General features: G+C 40.6%; 1 protein-coding gene across 4 annotated transcripts; it reads left to right on the top strand.

Moving 5' to 3' along the window:
* Window positions 1-496: 496 nt before the first annotated feature.
* Window positions 497-26228, top strand: LOC306733617 (sorting nexin-14-like). Of its 4 annotated transcripts, none has more exons than XM_079214888.1 (29): window positions 497-598; window positions 1517-1658; window positions 2248-2368; window positions 4653-4726; window positions 5704-5782; window positions 5994-6037; window positions 6151-6238; window positions 6336-6420; window positions 6782-6938; window positions 9152-9227; window positions 10089-10133; window positions 10217-10297; window positions 11469-11583; window positions 11715-11870; window positions 12369-12493; window positions 13025-13083; window positions 15668-15800; window positions 17116-17302; window positions 17609-17692; window positions 18098-18198; window positions 19112-19223; window positions 19696-19736; window positions 20090-20209; window positions 22195-22318; window positions 22864-23028; window positions 24325-24420; window positions 25239-25330; window positions 25744-25800; window positions 26063-26228. In XM_079214888.1, the coding sequence occupies exons 2-29, from the start codon at window positions 1531-1533 to the stop codon at window positions 26087-26089; spliced, it is 2772 nt and encodes a 923-aa protein (XP_079071014.1). In that variant the 5' UTR covers window positions 497-598; window positions 1517-1530; the 3' UTR covers window positions 26090-26228. The 4 variants fall into 4 exon arrangements, 3 of the variants coding, with proteins under 3 accessions (XP_079071014.1, XP_079071015.1, XP_079071016.1); XM_079214889.1 differs by having other exon boundaries at window positions 25744-25808; XM_079214890.1 differs by lacking the exon at window positions 497-598 and having other exon boundaries at window positions 1648-1658; window positions 2167-2368.

The following is a 26228-nucleotide window of genomic DNA, read 5'->3' as shown; positions in this document are numbered from 1 at the left end:
AGGGTTGCCAAATCCGTTTTAAAATACACTTTTAGTGTTTAAATCTCGAGGCAAATTTAAGATTTGAAAGTATAAGGTTACACTTTTTTACAAACCAAGTAATAAATGTATTACAGACACAATATACGAAGTCATTTTTATACTGTTTTTTAACATGCCAGCAAGGCAGGAAAAAAAATAATACACTTAAGAGAGAGAGATGGTTAAATAGATTAAAAAGGGTATGCACCCGTTTGTGTGTATGCAAATACATTTGTTTTACCACTTTATTATCTTACTTTTATGCGGCTTTATTGTTTTGGTTTCATGTATATTTTATTGTAACTCTCTATATATTTATTTAATAATAATTAATATGATCTTTTGTGTGAATGGCCAGCAATTATTTGTACTGGAGTAGATTATGTTTAGTTTAATTTGCGTGCGTGTCAAACGGACCTGGCAACCCTGGATTAGGAAACATTGCCCCTGTCGGCCAGTCGGTCGGGACTCGAACCGCTGAAACTATGAAACAACATGAAGTAGAACCTATGACCTGAGGACCAGTCTGTCAAGCAGAACACTAGTTTATACGAAGAGCTGCGACCGCGCTGTCTCCGTAAGTATTTAAACATTACGTCAACCGTTGATTTAAGTGAGCTAAACTAATTTACGTCAACGTCAGCCATCGACGTAACTAAGCTAACATGATTTACGTCAACAACGTTTGAAACACATTTTCACAGTTTAACCTAACTTTCTCGGTCTAGTTCAATAACACGGCCACAAACCTCCGTTTGTAGTGTTAACTACGTGAATACATAGTTTTAACCTGAATATGAATGTGTTTAACTCATTTTAACAGGTTTCATATGAATGTGTTCAACTAGTTACATCTCACCACCAACAGGTTTTCTATTAATGTGTTTCATATTAATGTGTTCACTAACAGGCCCCTGAAGGAGGATGGCAAGTTTCATATTCATGTTTCATATGAATGTGTTTCATAGTAATGTGCTTCATATTAATGTGTTTAATATTCACGTGTTCACCAACAGGCCCCTGAAGGAGGATGGCAGGTTTCATATTCAAGATTCAAGCTTCAAGATGTTTTACTGTCATATGCACAGATAACAGTTATTCTATACAATGAAATGCTTATTTTGCTGGGTCCTCCTAACATACAGAAATAGAATAAACTTAAGGTAAAAAATAAATACAAATAAGGCACAAAATATAAAAGATATAACAGTATTGCACAAAAAAAGAATATATAATAATAATAATAATAATTAATACTACTAATAATTAATATAAATATATATATATATATTTATACATTTATAAATATATAATATCATTATTAACTATAATAATAATGTGTTTCATAGTAATGTGCTTCATATTAATGTGTTTAATATTCATGTATTCATGTGTGGGCCTGTTGGTGAACAAATGATGTGTTCACCAACAGGCCCCTGAAGCAGGATGGCAGGTTTTATATTAATGTGTTTCATATTCATGTGTTCACCAACAGGCCCCTGAAGCAGGATGTCAGATTTCCTCTCGTCTGTGAAGCGAGGCCTGAGGCTGGATGCGCTGAGGGAAGCCGGCCGTCAGTATCCGGTCTTCTGCTTCGTGCTGCTGGCGATGGTGTCGCTGACTTTGCTGCTCAACAGGTAAACAAAGTGCATGCTGGCAGAGCCAAGTGAGGTCTGGCTCCACTAGGGCTGCTGATTACTCAGCTGTGTGTCTACCTGAATTCAGACACCTCTCAGGTTTCAACACAAAACGCGAAGAAAAAAACATTAATATTGCTTAATGAGACCTTGAAAATATATGAAATAATTAATACGATCATGTATTTCAATATGAGATTTGCATGTTTCATCTCAGAAAATATCTTTGATATCCGGGTTTACGCTAGTATTTTATATTGGTAGTTGTCTTATTTATGTATTATTATTATTATTATTATTATTATTATTATTATCATCAGTTACAATGACCTCGGCAATAGATTGATCTCCCATCCATGATGGTGATATGAAACTATACGTCGTCTACAGACTTTTGGATGTCGTAATCTATCTTATTTTAACTTAAATTATCTGTAGATTAGAGCTGCATTGGTTTTTAAAAACATTTCAAGCCAATGTAGGCCAACTATTCAATTTACTGTTATAGTTTTGAGTTTTGGATCAAGACATTTGAAGACTGAAAGGTTCAGGAACGTAGACGCTCGACCCTGCTCGCGTCTCCCTGCAGGTTCCTGCACATCCTGATGGTCTTCTGGTCGTTCCTGGCTGGCGTTGCCACGTTCTACTGCTCCCTCGGTCCCGAGTCGCTTCTGCCCAACGTCCTCTTCGCCGCCAAGCCGCGGAGCAAAGTAAGTGTGACATGTGATTATTGTTTACACGCATCATAAACCTCATGGATCGGATCGCTACAGAGGAAAGAAAGGAGCAAACATAGGTTTTATAGATCTCTGAGCACGTTCTCTTTTATGGTCGTTCTTGGTGTTAATGAAGTGTAACAATGATCTCAGAGCTGTTAGGAAGTCAAACATCATAATTCATCTCTAATATCTATTTTATATTCATGTGAAAACATCTGGATTCATTATAGTTCATCACCAATCTTACATTTTACTAGATTACACCTGAACGCATCATGAGAACGTTATCATTTATCTTCAGCCAGTACTCATTTTCCCTGAGCAGAGCCTGAACGCATCATGAGACCATTATCATTTACCTTCAGCCAGTGCTCACTTTCACTGAGAGGAGCCTGAATGCATCATTATTTAACTGAAGGGAACCTCTGCTGGTTCTCCGCTAACGTTACTAGCTCTCCTGTTGGTTCTCCGTTAGCGGTGGTGCTAACGTTACTAGCTCTCCTCCTGTTGGTTCTCCAGATGGATGGAGTGTTTGTGTGAACTAATATAAATGACATGTAAAAATCATTACATGAAAGGATTTGGCCTTTAACAGGTAGCAAAGCATTTATTTGCAAGGAAATTTAACAAATTGCACGAACATTAACAATATAAAAACATGTTGTAACGTGACTGATCAAACATCATGAAAACAGTTTGTCGGTGAAAAAAATGTTGCTGAGTTTTTAAATTAGCGGCCAACCTCTGAGCCGTAGCAACCCGTTCTTGCGTTGACGACTTGCTAGCGTAGTTAGCATGTTTCGTAGCAAAGTGACGGCTGATGTTGTACTCCTTGAAAACTGCGACAGTTTCTCGGCATATCAGGCATACAGCCTTCGATTGGACTTCAGTGAAAAAGTATTTTGTTGTCCACTCCGTGTTAAACACTCGGCACTCATTGTCCACTTTTCGTTTCCTTGATCCGCTCATTTTACAGAAGGGCTCACAGGACAAAGGGAGTACCGTATCTAACTCAGCAATATAAACAAACTCTGAAAATGGTGCTACGGCCCACAATGCATTGCGAGATCATGCGCCATCTAATGGGGAAATGGCAGTGGTGGGCCCTCAGGGCCTTCTCTGCTGGCCTAAACAGAATCACAAAGTTATAGCTATTTCATGATTTAATAGTTTTTCACAAATACACTACATGTATTATAATTATTTTCCACTATCAGGTTATTTTCTCATTGTACAGCTCTGTTGCTCAGCCTGCAGTCTTCAGACATCAGACTGCAGCTGGTTTGAAGGAGAAGCTTTCATCCAATCAGATTTTTTTCTCTAGGCCAGCAAATCAGTTTAAGCAGGCCTTTGCAGATCAAAGTACACTGAGTGGACGTTGTGGTTGATTGTTGATGCGGAGAAATCCCCGGTGGGCCGACGGAGTCGGGCGGGTCAGAGAGGCGCCGCGTGAGCTCTCCCCGACTCAGAAACGTCTGCTGAAAAATGAAAGAAAAAAAAAAATCCGGCCGTTTTGTGACTTTACAGATACTAATAGGGGGAAATAAAACATGGTAAACCACATGTCTCTTCTCACAAGGGTTACGGTATTGTAGCAATTTAGATGAAGTTAAACAACCAAGTGGTTGCAGAGATAATTAAGGAAACGTTTAAAACGTTGTTTTTTTTCTTTTTTTTTCGAAAATAGGCGCGTGGGGCTTGGTGCTTATAAGGTTAAAATAGCTCCGCGGGTCGGTCCACACTGTGTAACCTCCATGCCCGTAATAGTGCAAAGAAATCGGCCGTATAGCAGAGTGAGCGTCTGCTGTCCACACATGACAGTCTGCATGAGCGCGTCGTGTAGTGGGCAGCGCCGTGTTCAATACACGCGCGGGTCGGTCTGACGGGAACTCCCGGGAAACTTTTTTTCTTCTTCCCCTTCTTTACCTGATGTGGACACACGTCATTGAAGGCCTTGTTCTAAAAACCCACGGCCCGCCATTGGGAAATGGCAGCATTACAGGAGAAAGGTAAAATTTAATTTAATAATAATAATAATATTTGGACAAGTTTGGCGGGCCGGATTAAAAAGCCCAACGGGCCGTATACAGCTCGGGGGCCGTACTTTGCCCATGTCTGGTCTAAACACTGATTGGTATTTACAAAGTCACATGATCAGAGACTAGAAAAACATCCACGATGTCCTGGTCACATGTTCCACTAGTCACATGTTCTACTGGTCACTGGAGGATGAATCGGTTTAGTTGCAGTAAAGGTGAGTGTGTTTCCTCCTCAGCGACGGGAGCAGGAGCTGTTTCCTCTGGGTCACAGCTGTGCCGTGTGCGGGAAGGTCAAGTGCAACCGTCACCGGTACGTCGACTCTGAGCAGATACACACGCACAACAAATCTATTTAATTAAGTATAATACTACAAATTAACTGTTTTAACTGGATTTACTTCACTGATAAAGATTTGCCCTTCATTACATATCATTTGCGTATTAAATAAAATGTTAAATGTTAAACTACCTGACAGTTTAAAAAGCAGTCAGAATTTCAACCAGCTACAAAAGTGAAATGCTGCTGACAAAAAAAATACATCAATAATTAAAATAATTACATTATATAATACATTATATACTACTGTCAGGGGACTTCTTTGCCGCATAATGAATACTGATTTTAGTACTTTGAGTACATATATTTGTGAATAAATCACCATGAAACTCCCCAGTTAACTTGCATTAAGACATCTACATTTTTTATGACAAGTCAATATGCAAATGAGGCATTATCTTATTAAATATGTGCTAATTTTGTATATCAAAACATAAATCTTAAGATGAAATAAATCCAGGTTCAATATTCATTCAATGTTTCATGTTGTGACCTAATAGTCAAATGTTTTTCAGGATATCTCCATGAATCACAAAATACTGCCATCAATTATATTACTGATATTAAGATGATTACTTTTTGTATTACAAGTTGTCTGAAATGTTATATTTAAACATGCAAATGAGGTGTTATGCAACGGTAACTTCTGCTGAATTTAGGAGAAATCTACAGACTACAAAGTAGTGAAATAAAAGTTCTTTCCGCGAGTTGAAATAAGACGTGTTTTTTATTAATTACTCAACATATTTTCCTTTGTTTCCAAACAGTGATGAAGAATTCTTAAATTAGAACACTAGTGCGCCACCTAGTGGATATTATGAAGCACTACAGCATCAGACGTTGTGGATGAGGAAGTCAGTTTATCTGACAAATGGTGGAAGCACACACAATAATGCTGCTGCTAATAATAATAATGATAATAATAATAAGACACGTTTTGTTCTTTGCAGGCCGACGCTGCTCCTCGAAAACTACCAGCCGTGGTTGGACCTGAAGGTTCATTCCAAGGTGGACGCTTCAGTAGCCGAGGTGCCTCATGTCGACGGTTCACACTGAAACTAATCGTTATTTTATGACGGTCAAATTGAGAAACATACTTTCTACTTTTTGTAATTCTTTATCTGTCTATTTTCTTTCACCATTACACTTCATTTGGTGTCACTTTTGTCTGTAAAATTGAGTTTTAAACTCTTTCTGAATGTAAATATTTCAGCTTTAATGTGACCCCCCCGATCTACAGGTGTTTGAGTTGGTTCTGGAGAACTTTGTTTACCCCTGGTACAGGTAGGAGAAATCCCCCCCACGCCCCCAAACACACACACAGGGTCACATTGCTTACATTTTATAGACGTGTAGACATGCAGAAGCGGTTCTGAACTTCCTCCTCTGGTGGTCAGGGACATCACGGATGACGAGGCGTGTGTGGACGAAGTGAGGATGACCTTCCGCTTCTTCGCGTCGGTGCTCGTCCGCCGGGCTCAGAAGGTGTGTTGTGTGTTCTCAGATTCCTCCTCTGGACCTCAGACCGACATCACAATATGTGCTTTAATACTTTCCCTCTCGTTGCGCTGCGCTCCGGCAGGTCGATGTTCCAGCTGTGTTTGCAGACAAAGTGATGAAAGCTGCGATGAAGCACGTTGAGATTATCGCAAAAGCTCGACACAAAGGTACCGGTCCACATGGTTACACCCCGGTCCACATGGTTACATCACTCCACATCGTTACATCGGTTCACATCGTTACACATTGTTACACCTCGTTACACCAGTCCACACCTTTACAGCCCGGTTCACATCAGTCCACATGGTTACACCCCGGTCCACATGGTTAAATCACTCCACACCCGTCCATATCGTTACACATCGGTCCACACCGGCCGGCCCACATCGTTACACCGCTCCACATTGTTACACCCGTCCACATCGATACGTCCCCTTCGCACAACTCGCTCACTGCATTTGGAAAAGTGGCAAGTTTGAAAGTGTTTAAACTTGAACAATTATAAATGGAGTGCGTGTGCGTGTGCAGTGCAAGGTGTGGAGGGGCTGCAGCAGGCGGCTCTGGACGAGTACGGCTCTGACCTTCACATCGCTCTGCGCAGCCGCAGAGACGAGCTGCTGTACCTGAGGAAGCTGACGGAGATGCTGTTTCCCTACGTCATGCCGCCCAAAGCCACCGACTGCAGGTACGCGGACCGGAGACACGGTTGACAAGAAACCATTGTGTGTATATATACACACACACAGTGGCTTGCAAAAGTATTCATACCCCTTGAACGTTTCCACATTTTGTCACATTACACGCCACAAACATAAATATATTTTATTGGAATTTTATGTGGAAGACCAACACAGTGTCACACAATTGTGAAGTACAACAAAAATTATACATGTTTTTAAAAAAAATTTCACAAATAAAAAACTGAAAAGTGCAGTGTGCAAAATTATTCAGCCCCCCTCAGTCAATACTTTGTGGAACCGCCTTTTGCTGCAATTACAGCTGCAAGTCTTTTGGGGTATGTCTCTACCAACTTTGCACATCTAAAAGGCTGAGATTTTTGCCCATTCTTCTTTGCAAAACAGCTCAAGGTCAGTCAGATTAGATGGAGAGCGTTTGTGAACGGCGGTTTTCAGATCTTGCCACAGATTCTCGATGGGATTTAGGTCTGGACTTTGACTGGGCCATTCTAACTCATGAATATGTTTTGTTTTAAACCATTCCATTGTAGCCCTGGCTTTATGTTTAGGGTCGTTGTCCTGCTGGAAGGTGAACCTCCGCCCCAGTCTCAAGTCTTTTGCAGACTCCAACAGGTTTTCTTCCAAGATTGCCCTGTATTTGGCTCCATCCATCGTCCCATCAACTCTGACCAACTTCCCTGTCCCTGCTGAAGAGAAGCACCCCCACAGCATCATGCTACCACCACCATGTTTGACAGTGGGGATGGTGTGTTCAGGGTGACGTGCAGTGTTAGGTTTCCGCCACACATAACGTTTTGCATTTAGGCCAAAAAGTTCAATTTTGGTCTCATCTGACCAGTGTACCTTCTTCCACATGGTTTCTGACAAACTGCAAACGGGACTTCTTATGGTTTTCTTTTAACAATGGCTTTCTTCTTGCCACTCTTCCATAAAGGCCAGATTTGTGGAGTGCACGCCCAATAGTTGTCCTGTGGACAGATTCCTCCACCTGAGCTGTGGATCTCTGCAGTTCGTCCAGAGTCACCATGGGCCTCTTGGCTGCATCTCTTGTCAGTGCTCTCCTTGTTCGGCCTGTAAGTTTAGGTGGACGGCCGTGTCTTGGTAGGTTTGCAGTTGTGCCATACTCTTTCCATTTCCGAATAATGGATTGAACAGTGCTCCGTGACATGTTCAAAGCTTGGGAAATCTTTTCATAGCCTAACCCTGCTTTAAACTTCTCCACAACTTTATCTCTGACCTGTCTGGTGTGTTCCTTGGACTTCATATACACACACACACACACACACACACACACACACACACACACACACACACACACACACACATACACATACATATACATACATAACGGTAACAGAAGTTGCAAAGCTACTTGCTTTGAATCTTGACTGCAGTTCCGATTTGATCCTGTTGATATTTTTGCCTACTGTATGCAGTTGTGTATCCTGAATATCGCCAAAGATTGGGTCAGATACTATTTTGACTTCATGCTCAATGAATATGACTATCAATGAACTGTGCCCTGCGTTTGAGGTTTTCCAGTAGCTCACATGCAGAGACTCTCCTTTCCCGGGGGACGTAACAATAATAAAAGGGGGGGTTGACGAACACGTAACAGACAAACAATAAGTGAAAAGAAGTCAAAAGTAGGAGTGACGATTTTTATTCAAACTGGTTGTGGCTAACAAAACAAAAGGTTCTCCACGAAGTAGAGGTTGGGACTGTTGTGGTCGTGCCAATCAAATAGAAACCAGGATAACAAAACTAGGCCTGGCTGACTACCTCTGGAAAGGAAACAAACAAAATGGCTTCTTAAGCATCTCTAAAAATGATCGACAAAAACAAGTACAGAGGGATCACCGACCAATAACCTAAAGTTCTAGACACAAAGTACCTACATGCTTGCACAAATGTACAGGGTACCCCAAACTTACCTACAGTCCTCAACCTCTCACCACAAACCTTCACGCCTAGCAGTGTCAGTGGGTGCATAGTAAGAAAGAAAGACCGCCCCCGAACTCTTCCGGCTTCCTCCTTTTTAAAATGGTCCCACTCCGCTGATTGGCCTTCACAGGTGGCAACCAATTAACAGATTGGAACCTGTGGGGAAAACAAGAGGGGAGAACACACAACTCTGACGCGTAATAATTATGATATGATGATGTATTTATTATGATATGATTTATTACCTTCTTCTCAGGTCTCTGGCTCTGCTGCTGCGGGAGGTGATGGCCGGCTCCGTCATGCTGCCGACGATGGACTTCATGGCCGACCCCGTAAGTATAACAGGAAGGCGCCGGTTTAACGTTAAATAAAGCCTTGTGTCACTTTATTATATTCATGAAGCACCGTTTTAAGAGAATAAAACAACAAAAGACCAACAGATGAAACAATCAAAACAAAGATACAAATAAATTATAAGAATACAAATCAAAGCACTGAGGAACTTTAAAAGGAAAAGGCAATTCCTTCAGTTGAGAACACAAGTCGTGTCTCGTTTATTTTACATCTCGAAAAACGACACAAGATGGCGCTGCCCTCTAACCTAACAAGCATCGGGGCATACGTCATCAACCACAGTCGAACTCTTTAAGGGACCGCGATCCCAGAACAGTAATACCTACGTGTATAACACATTACTTGAATAACTGCATGAAACAATAGTGTATAGAACCACACTAAGAATAAGGGTGAATTATGAAGTCACAGTCACTACAGCACTAACAATACTACGTCACATGAACGACGGCAGTCTGTACAGATTAGTTTTGAAGAAAGAGCTTCACTTCTCCGTCACTCTCTTAAAACAAATTTATTTAAATCTCTCTCGCTCTTGTTTATGTTGTTAATGCTACTGATAAGATGTCATCGCTCTTGTTTATGTTGTTAATGCTTTTTATTGTTTATGTTTCTACCATTGAAGTACCTTTGAGTACCTTTTTTAAAGCACTATACAAATATAATGTAATATTATTATTGTTATTACTTTGTCTGTCCATTACAGCATTGATTTTATAATGGACTTAATACAAAACAAGAATATATTCCTCATGTTTATTAGTTTTGTATAAGTTTCCACACTATATTTTGATGCAATAACACAGCAGACCTGATGTTTTGTGTCTCTTTCTTTTCAGGACTCTGTGAACCTCATGGTGCTGATCTTTGTTGACGACACTCCGGTGAGTTACAAGTGACCCCGTGACCTTACCGCCGTCCTGTTCCTTTATCAGCTGCTCATCTTAATGCTCCTGTGTGTCTCCAGCCGGAAGCCGCCAGCGATCCGCCGTCTGCTCTGGTGCCTTTCTTACAGAAATATGCAGACGTCAGCAACAAGAAGCCGTCGGTGAGTCACGGAGATCTGGGTCACTCATTAATATATATATGTGTATAATAAACCATACACGTATATTTTAGTGCTGTCAAACGATTAAAATATTTAATCGCATTTATGTCATAGTTAACTCGCAATTAATCTTCTTCATTCTTCATGTTTTATTTTATTGAAAAGAAAGAGAGAGAAGAGAGAGAGAGAGAGAAAGAGAGAGAGAGAGAGAAAGAGAGAGAAAGAGAGAAAGAGAGAGAAAGAGAGAGAAAGAGAAAGAGAGAGAGAGAGAGAGAGAGAGAGAGAGAGAGAGAGAGAGAGAGAGAGAAAGAGAGAGAGAGCCTGTCCTACACCTTACATTCTGAAGCTCATTATTCATTATCTCTCATGTCTTATTATACTGTGAAATTAGCCAATTGACCTCACGGTTCCGTATCATGTGCTTAGATTCGTACCATAAAGTATAAACTCTTTTTTAACACAGACTGTTGCATGAATAACAAAATCAGAAGCAAAAGTCCATCTCACCAACCTGTTGATCCTTGAGTTCCTGGTTGGAGACTCTCTCTCTCGAAGGCAATTCGTAGGTCCTGTGTTGGATGCCCAGTTTATATACATTGACTCCACTTTGATCATCATATTAACGTAACTGTGACTGACTTAAAGTGCAATAAACTGAAGTACTCTACTAAGGAACTTTTATTTAGTGTTGGTTCTGGTGCCCCCTGTGGACTAACGTGAAAGTGTTGGTTCTATTGCCGCCTGTAGACTAAAGTGGTAGTGTTGGCTCTGGCGCCCCCTGTGGACTAAAGTGGTAGTGTTGGCTCTGGCGCCCCCTGTAGACTAAAGTGGTAGTGTTGGCTCTGGCGCCCCCTGTAGACTAAAGTGGTAGTGTTGGCTCTGGCGCCCCCTGTAGACTAAAGTGGTAGTGTTGGCTCTGGCGCCCCCTGTGGACTAAAGTGGTAGTGTTGGCTCTGGCGCCCCCTGTGGACTAAAGTGGTAGTGTTGGCTCTGGCGTCCCCTGTGGACTAAAGTGGTAGTGTTGGCTCTGGCGTCCCCTGTGGACTAAAGTGGTAGTGTTTCTGAGCACCAGGGTCCCTTTAGAAAACCTCTCATTTTACTGCAGCAGGGTCTGACAGTCGGCCCCTCTCAGTCTTGGTTCTGGTTCTCACTAAACGTGTCCCTCCTTCAGGTGTTGAAGTTGGACCTGAAGGAGATCCGGGAGCAGCAGGATCTCCTCTTTCGTTTCATGAACTTCCTGAAGCAGGAAGGAGCTGTTCACGTGCTGCAGTTCTGCCTCACTGTTGGTAAAAAGCCTCCCTGCACGCGGCAGCCATCTTGTGAACACGGAGCAGAAACGCAGAAGTGTGGGAGCAGCTGCTCCGACCCTGTGACATAAATATTAATATGTATATGTATATGTACCGTTTCCTTCCAGAGGAGTTCAATGATAAGATCCTGAGTCCGGACCTGAGCGACTCTGAGCTGCAGCGGCTTCACGGTGAAGTGCTGCACATCTACGAGACGTACTGCCTGGACGAGAGCATCGACAAGATCAGCTTTGACCGGTTCATCGTGGAGGAAATCCGGAACAGTGAGAAGCCGCACAATAATTACCACCTTGTCTCTAATGTGACTATAGTACCACCTATGTGTGTATTTACGTTTGGATATCCAGTATTCCGCATCTTTCCAGGTGTAGCGAGACACCTGCATGTTTTCCAGGTTTTAGAAGTATTCTTTAGACATTAGTTCAGCAACGGATCATAAAAGTCACCGATCTGATCACAGGTCAGCACAAAAGGAAAAAGGGAGGAAATATAACTTTTAGGGATCCTGGATCACGTTTATTCTGATGTCATTGTTCCAAAAATAATTCAAGTGAAACCCTGAGTGACAAACTGAAGGCCGTGGAGCTGGAAAGATGCAAAGTTGAATTATGGGAAATGTAGGAACTGGTGTTTTTATGCCTTGATCCATACGAGGAGCTGAAAGTCCTCCTTTCAACACTCAACCTCCACCAGACGTGAAACTTTGAACCATTTAAAACGTCCAGAGTGTGTTTGTTAAAGTTTAAGCTCCTTCCCCTCAGTTGCAGAGGGTCCGTACGGCGGCGTGGTGAAGCTGCAGACGATGCACTGCCTGTTCGAGGCCTACGAACACGTCCTGTCTCTGCTGGAGAGAGTCTTCACCCCGATGTTCTGCCACAGCGATGAAGTACGACCTCCAGAACCTCTCAAGCTCACACACTCACAGTATTTCTCTATTTCAGTGGTGCAAAGTACATTTACTTGTATTTGCTTGAGGTACTGGTACTTCACTGTTTCCATTTAATGTGACTTTATACTTTTATTTATGTGATACATTTATTAAAGTTCATAAAAGTTCAATCAATGCTCCAGAAACGATATGAAACATAATCATGTGACGGGCATGAATACTTCTGCTTTTAATATTAAAAGCACACTTTTCTTTTGTTTTACTTCAATTACTACGAGGAACTTTCACATTGTGTAAATTATGGCGCCCCCTGTGGACTAAAGTGGTACTTTTACTGCAGCGGGGTCTGACAGAGTTCACTTTTACTCGAGTGAAGGATCTGAATAATTCTTCCTCCAAAGGTCTTTGTCGTGGATATATAATGTTGAGAGAAAAACACTAGTCCTTTAGTTCTTTGAGCGGTTTAAAAAATGTGAGTTAAAATCATGCATCAGTTGTAATTAGTACTTTGTGTCCTCTGTTGTGCAGTACTTCAGACACCTGCTGAGGGGAGCAGAGTCTCCAACCAGGAACTCAAGGATCAACAGGTTGGTGAGATGGACTTTTGCTTCTGATTTTGTTATTCATGCAACAATCTGTGTTAAAAAAGAGTTTATACTTTATGGTACAAATCTAAGCACATGATACGGAACCGTGAGGTCAATTGGCTAATTTCACAGTATAATAAGACATGAGAGATAATGAATAATGAGCTTCAGAATGTAAGGTGTAGGACAGGGTCGGTCTCTCTCTCTCTCTCTCTCTCTCTCTCTCTCTCTCTCTCTCTCTCTCTCTCTCTCTCTCTCTCTCTCTCTCTCTCTCTCTCTCTCTCTCTCTCTCTCTCTCTCTCTCTCTCTCTCTCATATTTATATATATCCAAGTAATTTTTTGAGATGGTTGTATTTAGAGATTTCAATGCCAAGGTATTTGAAATGTTAAACAATAGGGATATTAGAAGGTAGGGAACTTGGTGTTAAATATTGATTTAAAGGTAAAAGAGCTGATTTTGTCCAATTGATTTTAAAACCTGACAAGGAACTAAAATTTGTAAAGGTACTTAGAATATGAGGGATGGAAGTGGGGGCTTTGTCAATATATATTAAAGTGTCATCAGCATATAAGGAGATTTTAGATGGATGTTCTCTTAGAGTTTGAGCAAGTGGTTCAAATAAAAAGGGGCTAAAGGGGCAGCCTTGACGACAAGAGCACGTGATGTGAAATCGAGGAGAGGCAATCCCATTCGTAACTACAGTAGCCGTGGGATTTTTATTTATTTTTTATTTTTTATTTTAAAATTTGTCCCCAATCCCAATCTTTCCAATACTCTTCATAGATAATCCCATTCAACCCTATCAAAGGCCTTTTCTGCATCCAAGCTAAGGACAGCACTAGAAGACGTGCTATCTTTCACAGCATGAATAATATGCAAAAGGCAACGCATGTTATCAGAAGCCAGTCGTGTCTTAATGAAGCCCGTCTGGTCACAGTGAACTAATTTAATCACGTAAGGTTCAAGGCGGGATGCCAGAATGCGTGCAAACTATTTAATCTCGGTAGTAAGGATAGACAGGGGTCTGTAGTTGCTGCATAGAGTCGGATCTTTACCGGGTTTAGGTAATACTGATATTAAGGCTAGGTTAATGTCCTCTAAAAAACAACCCCTTTCAATAGATCAATTAATCATCTCCATTAGAAACGGGCCAACCAGATCCCAAAAAGTAAAGTAAAATTCAGGGGGAATACCGTCCCATCCCAGTGATTCCCCCCTTTTCAGTAAAAGGAATGAAATTCTAAATTTATCTCTTTAGGGTCCGTCAATTTTTTCTGGCCAGAATCAATAGATATAATACTAGCAGCCTTCTCGCCTTTTTGTAGACTTAGAGCCAACAGGTGGCTTGGTCTAGATCCATTGAAATAATAATTTCTTCTAGATCTGTGAATCAAAAATTCTGCTCTGGCTCTTAAAAGGGTGTTTAATTTAAATGTTTTGGATTAGTTTTTCCCTGTCATCTGAGAAGCCAGTATTTTGCTGATTGTTCTCCAAATTTTTTAGAGTAGTCTAATATTCATTAATTTGCCCTAATCTAGTTTTATTGAGATGCGAGGAATATGAGATTGCTGTGTTCCTTATGCAACCTTTAATTGCACTCCAAAGAATACGTGGGTAATTGGCGGTCCCAGCATTTTCTGAAATAAAAACAGAAAAAGCATCTCTAAAGTAAGTGCAAAACGTATTGTTTCTCAGTAGTGTTACATTAAAGCGCCACCGTGTAGCTCTTGTGGGCGTGTGTGCGCCAAGGTTAATTTAGAAATGACTATGCTGTGAGCTGATAACGGACAAGGGAGAATGTTAACGTATGTTAACGGTGTTTGGACTTAATGGAGGGAAAAGGCTGACTCGCATAAATAAACTCTTACAGACACTTGTCAAGCTGCTCTGTCAAGTTGCGCACACGCCTTCCGTTGTGTCTCCAGCTCTGATGCCAGGTTTTAGGAAGTTCCTCAAGTCATGGCGCTGCAGCTTTGAGGACAGATGTTGCATTTTCCTTTTGAAAGCCTTAACTGAGCTGATCATATCAACCACGGTTTTGTCTTTCCATTGCAGCTCTAAATTAAGCTCATTCAACAGATCGGTTAAAAATGCCAAGTCTAGCAGCTACTGTTATTTAGTTGGTTGTATTCTGCATGTTTAACAACATGGAAAAACTCTGTTATCTCCGGACAGAGCTCTACTAAGCCATCTCACATCAGTGTGGAGCAAGAAGTCAGAGTGGCTGCAGTCCTTCTCCAGATGCGCACAAAACAGCTGTCTTTGAAGAGCTCTCGCTCGAATAGGCGATCTCCGTTGCCACATCCATGATCTCTTTCATGTTTAGCATTTTTTTCATAATGCTTGTTATGCAGTGGTAATTAAGGAAGTCGGGGAAAACATCATCCTCCCTGCACTTAGCAGACCAGTCCGTGGTGATTAACAATAATTTGCACACTGGGAGCTGGGTTTTGTCGATAACGTTTTTTTTTTAGGAGGAGGAGGAAGAGGGGGATGAAGGAGGACGATGGACAGATGACATGTAATTGGTAGGGTTTATGTCGCGTTAATCGACGCGGCGGCGTTTCCTCCGTTCTCCTCAGGAACTTGTCCAAGCGAGGTGAGTCGTTCGGGATCAGCCGGATCGGCAGCAAAATCAAAGGCGTGTTCAAGAGCACGACCATGGAGGGCGCTGTGCTGCCGCCGAGCGCCATGAGCGACTTGGACGAGGATCTGGTGAGCGACTCACGATGAATGGAACATGATTACGTATCCAATTTGAATCGCCTGTTGTCTGCTCTTATTTATATACATATATATATATACACATATATATATATATATATACATATCAGTGGCGGACCGTCAGGGCCTGCTAAGCCTTCTCTGCTGGCCTAAACAGAATCACAAAGTTTTAGCTAAATTTTTTGTAATATCTTTTTTTTTAAATATAATTCGAATACATTTTTTATAATGTAATTTGTTTTTCACAAATACACAGCATCCCGTCATGCGTGTATATATCAGACAGCAGGCCTAGGTAGAAAATGCATGGCCCACCACAGATATCTATATATCTATTGATATATATAGATCTATATGTAATGTAATCTATATATATATATATATATATATATATATATATATATATATATATATATATATATATATATATATATATATATATACATAGAATATCATCTGTTGCATTTCTTTAAAGACAGAATTATTATTGATCAGTGTTAGAAACGCTGCTAGTTTAGTATAGAACTATAAAATAACTATAAAAGAACTACAAAATAACTATAAAAGAGCTATAAAAGAACTACAAAAGAACTATAAAAGAACTATAAAAATAACTACAAAAGAACTTTCAAAGAACTACAAAATGACTACAAAAGAACTACCGGTACACAAGAACTATAAAATAACTACCGGTACGAAATAAGTTTAAAAGAACTACAAATTAACTATAAAAGAACTACAAAAGAACTAACTGATAGCATGTGTAGAGGCTCAAACCTTAATCCATATAAAAAACATGTTCGGACGCGTTCTTGCCGCAAACAAATCCAATGCCCAGGGCACTGTGTCTCTTTGATCCATTTATTCTCTGCTCCGTGACACCATAGCATAAATCCGCATTGTCCAATACACTTGAATTAAATTAGTCTTACATGTTGCAGCACAAGATACCACCAGACAGGATACAGCACTACCACGACCACGGTCAAAAACTATTGTGCTTCCCATCCACACACACCTGTTGCCATTAGCAGGCACTTACCTATATGCCCTTTGAGCTGAATGTGCCACCATGGGTTCAAATAAAGGAACTACATGTCCCGATTCATCCAGTGTTTCCCTCAAACAACAAAACCCCATTTTGGCTCCAACAGCATGGTTGACAGCATGGTTTCCTGCATGTCGTATAGAAGCTTCTTAATGAGATGATCTAGATTTCATGGAGCAGCTCGTTGGTTTGTTTCCCCACAGCTCGTGGGTGTGTTTCCCCGCAGTGAGTTCCTTCTTTCTTGCTCGCCTCCTGCAGGTGGAGGAGGCCACCGTCGTGGTGGAGGACGACTCCCCTGCCGAGCCGGCCGGCACACCGGGCTCGCTGAGGAACCTGTCGGCCTGGAGCGTCGTCATCCCCTACATTGACATCTACGACGACGACGTCAAGCGGGAGAAGATCCCCGTCTTCTGCATCGACGTGGAGCGCAAAGACCGGAAGGACGGTGAGCGAGTGGGCGGGGCCAAACAAGGCAAAGCTGCAGCTATGTAGGCGTTTATACGTCTTCAGACCATGACATCTGTTTCACTAAAACCACCGCTGAAACCGCTTGTTGTGGTCGCGAAAAAGTTCATCAACAGAAACACTCGTATTATTGATGCCTTTATCTTTGAATGAATGTCATCCGTCTGGTTGTTTTCCCCGATATTACCTGAAATATCATGGCAGTTTCTGATCCAGGGACTTTATAGTTGATATAATAAAATAAGTAATCTGCATTTATCTCCCATCTTGTGCGTCTCCTCCGCAGTCGGCCATGACGCTGAGCGGTGGTCGGTCTACAGACGATACCTGGAGTTCTACGTGCTCGAATCCAAACTCACCGAGTTCCATGGTACCGCTGAAGAACTCTGACCCGTTTGTGCTTTAAATCTGAAATGTATCGAACAGTCGGACTCGCATTGAAAGTCAAAGTCAGGATTTTATTTTTTTAAAAAGGGGAAAACGCTGACGTGTTTATGAAATGATTCTGATTGAAATATCTTTTAATATTCAACTTATACTCCAAGATACTGGACTGCGATGCATTTCTTATTACAATATCTTTAGTCCTACATGATACATGGTGGTACTGTTGTTTTATTGCTGAAGTATATGTAGAAAAAAACTAAAAATATATAAATTATAAGAAAAACTCCCTTTTGTTTGACAATTACAAATCATCATTTTCCATATTCTAATGATAATATTAGTGTGTGTAAAATGCTATCTAATGTTTATTTATATATTTATTTTCCAGGCACATTTGCAGACGCTCAGCTTCCATCCAAAAGAATCATTGGACCAAAGAATTCAGATTTTCTCGCGTCCAAAAGGGAAGAATTTGAAGAGTATCTGCAGGTTTGAAAGCTTCTTGAGTCGCTGGTGTTTTATCTCACGTCGTCTTCTTCTCTTGGTGCCGACAGGAAGGAGGTTTTAATAAAGACGAAAACCGAACAGAGCCGAGTTAAATGTTCCCACGTTTCGTCTTTAGAGGGCAGCGAAACCAAACAGGATGAGGAACTTATGAAAGCAGAGGATGAGGAGGAGGAAGAATTTACAATGAAATAACTCAAACTAATGAATTTCAGATGTTCTAGTCATTACACTCCGTGGACTTGTTTTAACTTTTTTTATGAGTTTGAACGAAGCTGTAAACAGGACAGCATTTAAAACAGTAAAACAAAAAAAACAAAAAACAGTTTTTATATTCATATAAATATATTGCCTCGTCCACTTTTCCACAACGCCGAGGTCGTCGTCTGGGACGTTTTCCAGCGATTTTTCCCGTTTTTAAATTGTTGACATTGTCACTGTCGGTTCTGCTGTAGCCGAGCCGAGGTCTCAGCCCCGCAGATGTTTGTTTTTTATTGAGTTGGATGCATTTATTCCACATGGACGACACATGTTGTAAAGGAGAAAAACAGAAAAATGTATCCTGTAGAAACCTTTGTTTACACCGTAGCATTAAAATGTCTTTATAGTATAAATGTTTTATTCAACTGGAAAAAGGAGCCGCTAGCTATTTTATATTCTATTCTATAAATGAGAATCAAAATTAAAATGTTCAAACAAAAGTAAACGGTTTTATAAAACAGCAAGAACATTTTTTCCATTTTCTCTTTCTCATCTCATGTTTGGGATCAGATCAAAGTAAGACTTCTAAAAGCTTCACAAATTCTACAATGGGGGAATTTTTACTGACATCTGATCCAAAAGACACTCGTATATTTATTAGCTTCTGGTGTGTGTGTGTGCGTGTGTGTATGTGCAGAGACTCCTGCAGCATCCAGAGCTCAGCAACAGTCAGCTGCTGGCAGACTTCTTGTCTCCTCACAGCATGGAGTCTCAGTTCCTGGACCGGATGCTGCCTGACGTCAACCTGGGTACGAACGCATTATACTGGTCCTCTTGTTAAACCAGCAAGAGGACACTGGTTTTTACAGATGGTCCAACCTGAAATAAAAAGCTCCCAGTGGCTTTTGAAGACCAAAGTCTAATCGGTTAAACTTCGGGTTTCGTCGGACAAGTGTTCACAACAATGAGGCCGACGCATTAATGACTCCAGAGACATTAAAATAAAGACGATATTCTTTTCCTTCACACATTTTTGCCTCTTTGAGCTAAACTGACTCTTCAAATGTCCACGTGTCCTATTTGGACTGTGTGGATTCAGGTAAAACCTCCAACTCATACTTTTTAAGTCTTATATACTTCTAAATATCCATATTTCTAAAATACGTTGTTCATCAGTCTGTTGATGGATCTTATGTTTAAACAGCCTTTTAAACAAAATATATTTTCTTTTTATTAACTTGGAACTTTACTTAATTACTTACTGGGTTTTTCTTTTTTCAGGAAAGATATTCAAGTCTGTTCCGGGGAAGCTGATGAAGGAGGTGAGTCACTGAGCTGAAATGTTGCTGTAATGATTCATTACGGAGCAGAAAAAAACAGAGAAACGTCACACGAAGGACAATCTCTGCTAGTTCTTGAAAGCTTAAGGTCACTGAGGAGGATGTGTGGCATGTTATGGGATGTGCAACGAGGAGGAGAATTGGACCCTTTGACATAGATAATCACCAAACCTCCAGGTTTGTAGTTGACCTCTGTGTGGGAATGTAAGACCTCTGAAAGCTGCTGCTGCTTTACATCATAACACAGGTTCAGGTCTTCAGGTCTTCAACTGCCGAGCAGTTTGTTGTTGTTGTTTACGCTGGCGATACGAAATGCTGTGAAACTGCTTTTCCAGAAAGGACAGAACTTGGACCCATTCATTCAGTCCTTCTTCAATTCCTGCGAGTCGCCCAAACCCAAACCCAGCCGGCCAGAGCTGACGGTCCTCAGCCCGTCCGCCGAGAACAACAAGAAGGTACAAACACAACCCAAGATGTTTACTCTCATGCAGCCGGCGTCACCAGGTAAACTAATTAGCTTCATCAAAACACTTTAAATGGAGCTTTCCTGTCAAAGTACTTTTTAAACGGTTGGAGAGGATTTCCTCTTCCTTCAGGGAGGAAAACTTCTGACGGCTCGTCTGATGAAGCAGTGTTTCCCTCCGCGGAGACTCGTTGTGTTAACAAGGTTGTGTGTCGAACAGGAAGTTGATGTTGTTGGCGCCATGAAGACGCTTTAAAGTCATTTCATGTGAACCATCAGACACGCTTCCTACTGGCTACTTTTAAAACATAGCGCATTTGTCATCCTCTGTGATTAAAATAAACTTCCATTATCTTTATCTTTATTTTTTTATCAACACAACAGGAGTCTGGAAAATATTTTCCAGCGTTGGAAAGACAAAACATTCCTGCGGCAGCATTATTATACGTCTCCAGTGTTTCCCCTAGGACGCCGACGACACCGATACAGATTGCTCCATTAGACCAAAAGAATTATAATTTGCAATCACTTAGAACAATGAAAATAAAGTTGTACTACTAAATAGCTTATTGTGGAAAACTATAAGGTATTAATTCTTTTGCAAAACAGAATTAGTGCAGATATGTAAGCCATCAAGTTGTATTAGTATTAGTGGCTGCAATGAGCTGCTTTCCTCTACAAATCTTTTTTAAATGAGGTTGTAGACTTGATACGGCCGCTCTCAATTCATGCGCAACATGAGCTGAGATCTGTTTTCTGTTTGAGACGCAACAGCAGAAAAGCCGACCTCACGGAGATTGGCTTTTGGCAAAACGGCAAGAATCGGCGAGTCACGCAAACATAACCTGCGTAAGAGCTACTCCGGTGTTTCTCGCAGGAGAGCTACTGTTGTCATCTTCACCCTGGGAGCGTTTAAAACACAGATATAGCGGTCTGCTTTTCACGCGACATATTTTTTTACGCTCTCTGTCTGCTGCTGTGAGTGCTCAGCGCTCACCTGTGTGTGTGCGCATCGGGGAGGAACTCCGCCGTGTGCGATGCCGAGATCAGAGCAGAGGAGAAGTGTTAACGCGCGACCATGTAGAGACAGAAAGTACATGCCGTTGTGTAGATACAATAAATAACTTGAGGCCGTTTAGTTTGTTTAATAACAGAACAAGGTGTAGACCTGTTCTATAGGAAAGGGAACCTTCAATTACTTCTGTTGTGATCTGGCGCTATAGAGACAACTACAGGGGGGCGGAGCCTAATATTATGGTAGGGGAAACACTGGTCTCCATAACTTTGACTTCAAGGTGTTCCGGACCATCTGAGTAGCTTTGCTAAGGATGTAAACACGACGGTGACATCCAGTAACCAGGTCCATCATATTGTCCAGAATTGGGTTTTATTATATTATATATTATTATTTACTTGAGACCCAATAAAACTACTCCAACCAATGTTTCTTTGCATCCTTTTCTGTGATTTAGATAAATATTTTGTTTCCTAATTGTGTGTTCTAACCACAATAGATGACAATAACTTAGTAAGAGAACATTTCTTAGACTTCTTCATCGGGGCGGTTCTGGGACAAGGTTCTGTGGTGAAGGAAAGTTAGTCTGAAATTCACCAGATACAGAACCGATTTTAATCCAGTTCATCGAATATAAAAGATGGAAAATAGAATTTGAAGGTGTTTAAAACAGAATTTGAAATGATCGCAAGCATTTATGCCACAATTTGGCGCACGGTAATAAAAAATGTATTAGCCAAGTACGTTAAACATACAAGGAATCTGACTCAGTGAAAGGTGCATAACAATAACATAGACATAGAATAAAACAATAAACAGTGCAATAATAGATACATCTGGTAAACAACAACCAGATAACAGTATTTTAAAACAGTATACATTATATAGAAAAAGGGACAAGTGTATTTTAATAAAGAAATCGTGTAATATTAATGTTCGTCACACTTTCCTCTCACCTGCAGCTCTTCAACGACTTGTTCAAGAACAACGCGAACCTGTCGGAGAGTTCGGAGAAGAAAAACAACAACAACTTCTTCTTGGAGATGGTCTCTGTAGATGGCATGTATGACTACATGATGTACGTCGGTAAGTGATGCTCACTGAGTGGTTCTCGAGTGGAATATATATATATATATATATATATATATATATATATATATATATATATATATATATATATATATAATTATAATAATAATGGAAGAGGGTTCTATTTTTTATTTACCTCAACGGATGGAAAGACATTTTCAGTGTCTTTGTGTCGTGACTCTTCTGTCTCTGCGTTGTGACTCTTTAGGCTCTTTGTGTTGTAACTCTTCTGTCTCTGTTTCGTGACTCTTCTGTCTCTGTTTCGTGACTCTTCAGTCTCTTTGTGTCGTGACTCTTTAGTCTCTGTTTTGTGACTCTTTAGTCTCTTTGTGTCATGACTCTTTAGTCTCTGTTTCATGACTCTTCATTCTCTTTGTGTCGTGACTCTTCAGTCTCTTTGTGTCGTGACTCTTCAGTCTCTGTTTTGTGACTCTTTAGTATCTTTGTGTTGTGACTTTTCAGTCTCTGTGTTGTGACTCTTCAGTCTCTGTGTCGTGACTCTTCAGTCTGTCCTGGTGTCGTTACCCTTCTTTGACTGACAGGTCGGACGGTGTTCCACACGGCGGATTGGCTCCACCACTGTCTGGCTGCTGGGAGGATCCTGCTGAAGAACACGTTTGAAGCCTACATGGACCAGTTCATGCAGTCCAAGCTGGATCTGATCCTCCAGGAGCATCACCTGGTCTCCCTGGTCACACAGCTCAGAGGTACGCTTGTTTCAGGAGCATCACCTGGTCTCCCTGGTCACCAGTAGCAGCCGGCCAATAGAGGGCCATGGGGCCACCTTGAGCCACCCAAAAAATGTATTATAATATTAATAAATTATACAAATAGTCAATATTTGTGTTTTAGAGCTATGGAATATACCCAGTAATATTTGTAAAATAGGATATCTGCGCAAAATATATGCTTTTCCTGCTTGTCCTCTCCGCTCGTGCACGTGTCTGCTGCGCCGTGCACGTGCTGGGGCCAGGTCCAAGAAAGACGGGTATAATATGCAGTTTAGCCAATCACTGATTAAAGATATAAATGAGTGACATACAATTTATCCAATCAGAGCCCTAAAAATCATCCACGGAGGGGCCATTCTCAGTTGGCCCCAGTCTGCGCATTCCCGTTTCTCGTTCTCGTTAGGCGCCACCCATTTTAACAACATGACAATGGCGAGTGCGAGCACTGCTCTTCAAAGGAGAGACCAAACGCTAACTCGGTATAATCACTCCTCCAACACCCATTTCTTCACACTGTGTGTGTGTGTGTGTGTGTGTGTGTGTGTGTGTGTGTGTGTGTGTGTGTGCGTGTGTGTGCGTGTGTGTGCTATTAATGCAAACTAGGAGTAAGCAAACATAATAACATTGGTTTTGGGAAGTGCAGGACTATCTTTCGGAGGGGTATGCGACATGATATATATATATATATTATAATTTACTGGATTATGTTTATAAGATATCCTTATTATGTCAAAGTGTTGGAATAAATGTTAAATATTTAACTGCAAATGCTGTAATGCGTGAAACCTTTTTTTGCATTGAATGATACAATTTGATTAGATGGGCCTACCAAAAAAATTGACACTGTGTTCTCTGTTCCTAAAAACTAAGACACAGAATAAAACATATTCAAGTGGACAGAAAACATTGTTTATAAAGTTTAAAAAGTGAGATTCCTGCGTCAGTATGTGTTTGTAGAGCGGCTTCCTCTTATCAATCATTTGGGTCTTAGTTTATCAATCAATCAATAAGACTTTGTGTAAAGCTTAACACAAACAGACGATAGATGACTTTATCATTATAAAACATTCAATATTAACAGCACTCAAAAACTAAAAGAACAGTAAAATCATGAATATTATCGATTCACAGTGAGGAAACCTTTAATTTATTTATTTATTTATTTGACAAGAAAAACTGAAGCTAGTCGCCGGGAGAGGAAATGCATGAACCTGTGAGCCGGCGGACGTGTTCATGTTCATGTTTGTGCTTCATGTTGGTATTTTTCGGCAGACTCCATGTTCTGTGAGAGCAGCGAGGAGCGAACCTCCGAGGACAAACAGACCCGAGCCAAGAGGACGTTTGATGAGATGATGAACTACTTACCAGGTTTTCAGTCACACCGACACAACACTGTTTTTACTGCTGTGTTCATGTTGAGGAAGTCCAGATAACCTGGAACCCAAACGCCTCATGTCTGGTTCCTGACATCATGGTTCATGACATCACGTGGTTCATGACATCATCTGATTCATGACATCATCTGGTTCATGACAACATCTGGAGGCTGTATTCTCTAGCAAGAACCCAAAACACACAGATTCATCTGTGATTTAAGTTCAATAAACAGATAAAAATTAAGCAGAAATAACTTCATAATAATGCAAATTTGTAAAAAGTCTAAATTTATGTTTTTGTTATTTTAATTTAAATTTAAATTTATATATATATATATATATATATATATATATATATTAACGGCGTTAATTATTTGATCATGCGTTAACTTTTTGTTATTTATTTTTTTGCATTGAGAGGGGCTCATCACTGCCGCACACAGGCGCTGCACTTTAAATCTCTGCCAGACGGCGTAGTTCAGACCTGGGCATCTTCCGGCTCTCCCAGTCTGGCCCGCGTGAGGTCAATCAAAAAAGAAAGAGAAAGAAATAAGATGCACGCCGTGAATGCAATACAACGGCACTGCTTTTACTTTAAAAACGTGTATATATACATATATATATATATATATATATATACATACATACATACATACATACATACATACATACATACATAGATGTTTCCATCAGATGTTCCCAACATCAATAATGTGTTCCGTCCACGCACACAACCTCAGTTTGATATTATTCTACTTTACAGGCAGAATTGTTTCATCTCATTAAATATGTGTGTGTTTATAATTACAGACTTGGTGATCAAGTGCATCGGCCAGGAGGCAAAATACGACGGCGTCCGCCTGCTCTTTGACGGCTTCCAGCAGCCCGTCCTCAACAAGCAGGTGAAGCATGTGGACACAATAACAGAGACGCTTCATGGAGCTCCGTAAAGTTTGACAAAAGAGCGATCTACTTCCGGTTGTGGGGGACGCACTTCCTTTGTGCCATAAATGAAACCTTCATTGTGCCGGTCGAGACAGAACCGCATTTAGGCAAATCTAACCAATCAATACACAGATGTTTTGTTTATTTTGTTCATTCTACATTTAAGTTAAAGAAAAACTCTCTTTCTAAACAAGATTGTGGACATTTTCCTGTGTTTTACACTTTTAGTTTGTGTTCAATGTAGTTTAGTTGTGGAATAACGGAAACTAAAAGGTCAAATAGGATTCAATTCTGTTTTATGAATGTCAGTCGGCATGTGAGATCTCAGCTTCCTGTCGTCCTCTGACTTTGTGTCTCCTTGTCTACTCAGATGACGTATGTCCTGCTGGACGTCGCCGTGCAGGAGCTTTTCCCTGAACTCAGCAAGGTGAACAAGTATGTTTACACAGAAATAACACTCATCATGTTCTGGTGTTCATAACCAACATGTAATTCATTTTAATGAATGTATTTTATACGATTGAATAACATTAAAAACAATCACTGTGAAGCGACTCACGCTGTGTTTTAAAATAATAATAATATAATATATATTCAGTTTAACCTTGAACATTTAAACTTATTTAAATGTATCATATATATATTGTTAACGGATCAATAAAGTGAACGACTTAATTTTTCCTCTGCAGGGAGTGAAGGAAGCCGTTGTCATGTGAACCAGACGCAGTTTCCACATCCTGGGTCATTGATTATGAATTATTAATAAGTGCAATACCCAAAACAACCTCCGGGGTCATCTTTACATTCCAATGTATTTAAAAGCATTAATAAAAAGATTTCTATTTATTGATGTCA

The sequence above is a fragment of the Taurulus bubalis genome (assembly GCF_910589615.1).
Source record: "Taurulus bubalis genome assembly, chromosome: 3".
Lineage (NCBI taxonomy): Eukaryota > Metazoa > Chordata > Actinopteri > Perciformes > Cottidae > Taurulus > Taurulus bubalis.
This window is presented reverse-complemented; position numbering and strand designations above follow the sequence as displayed.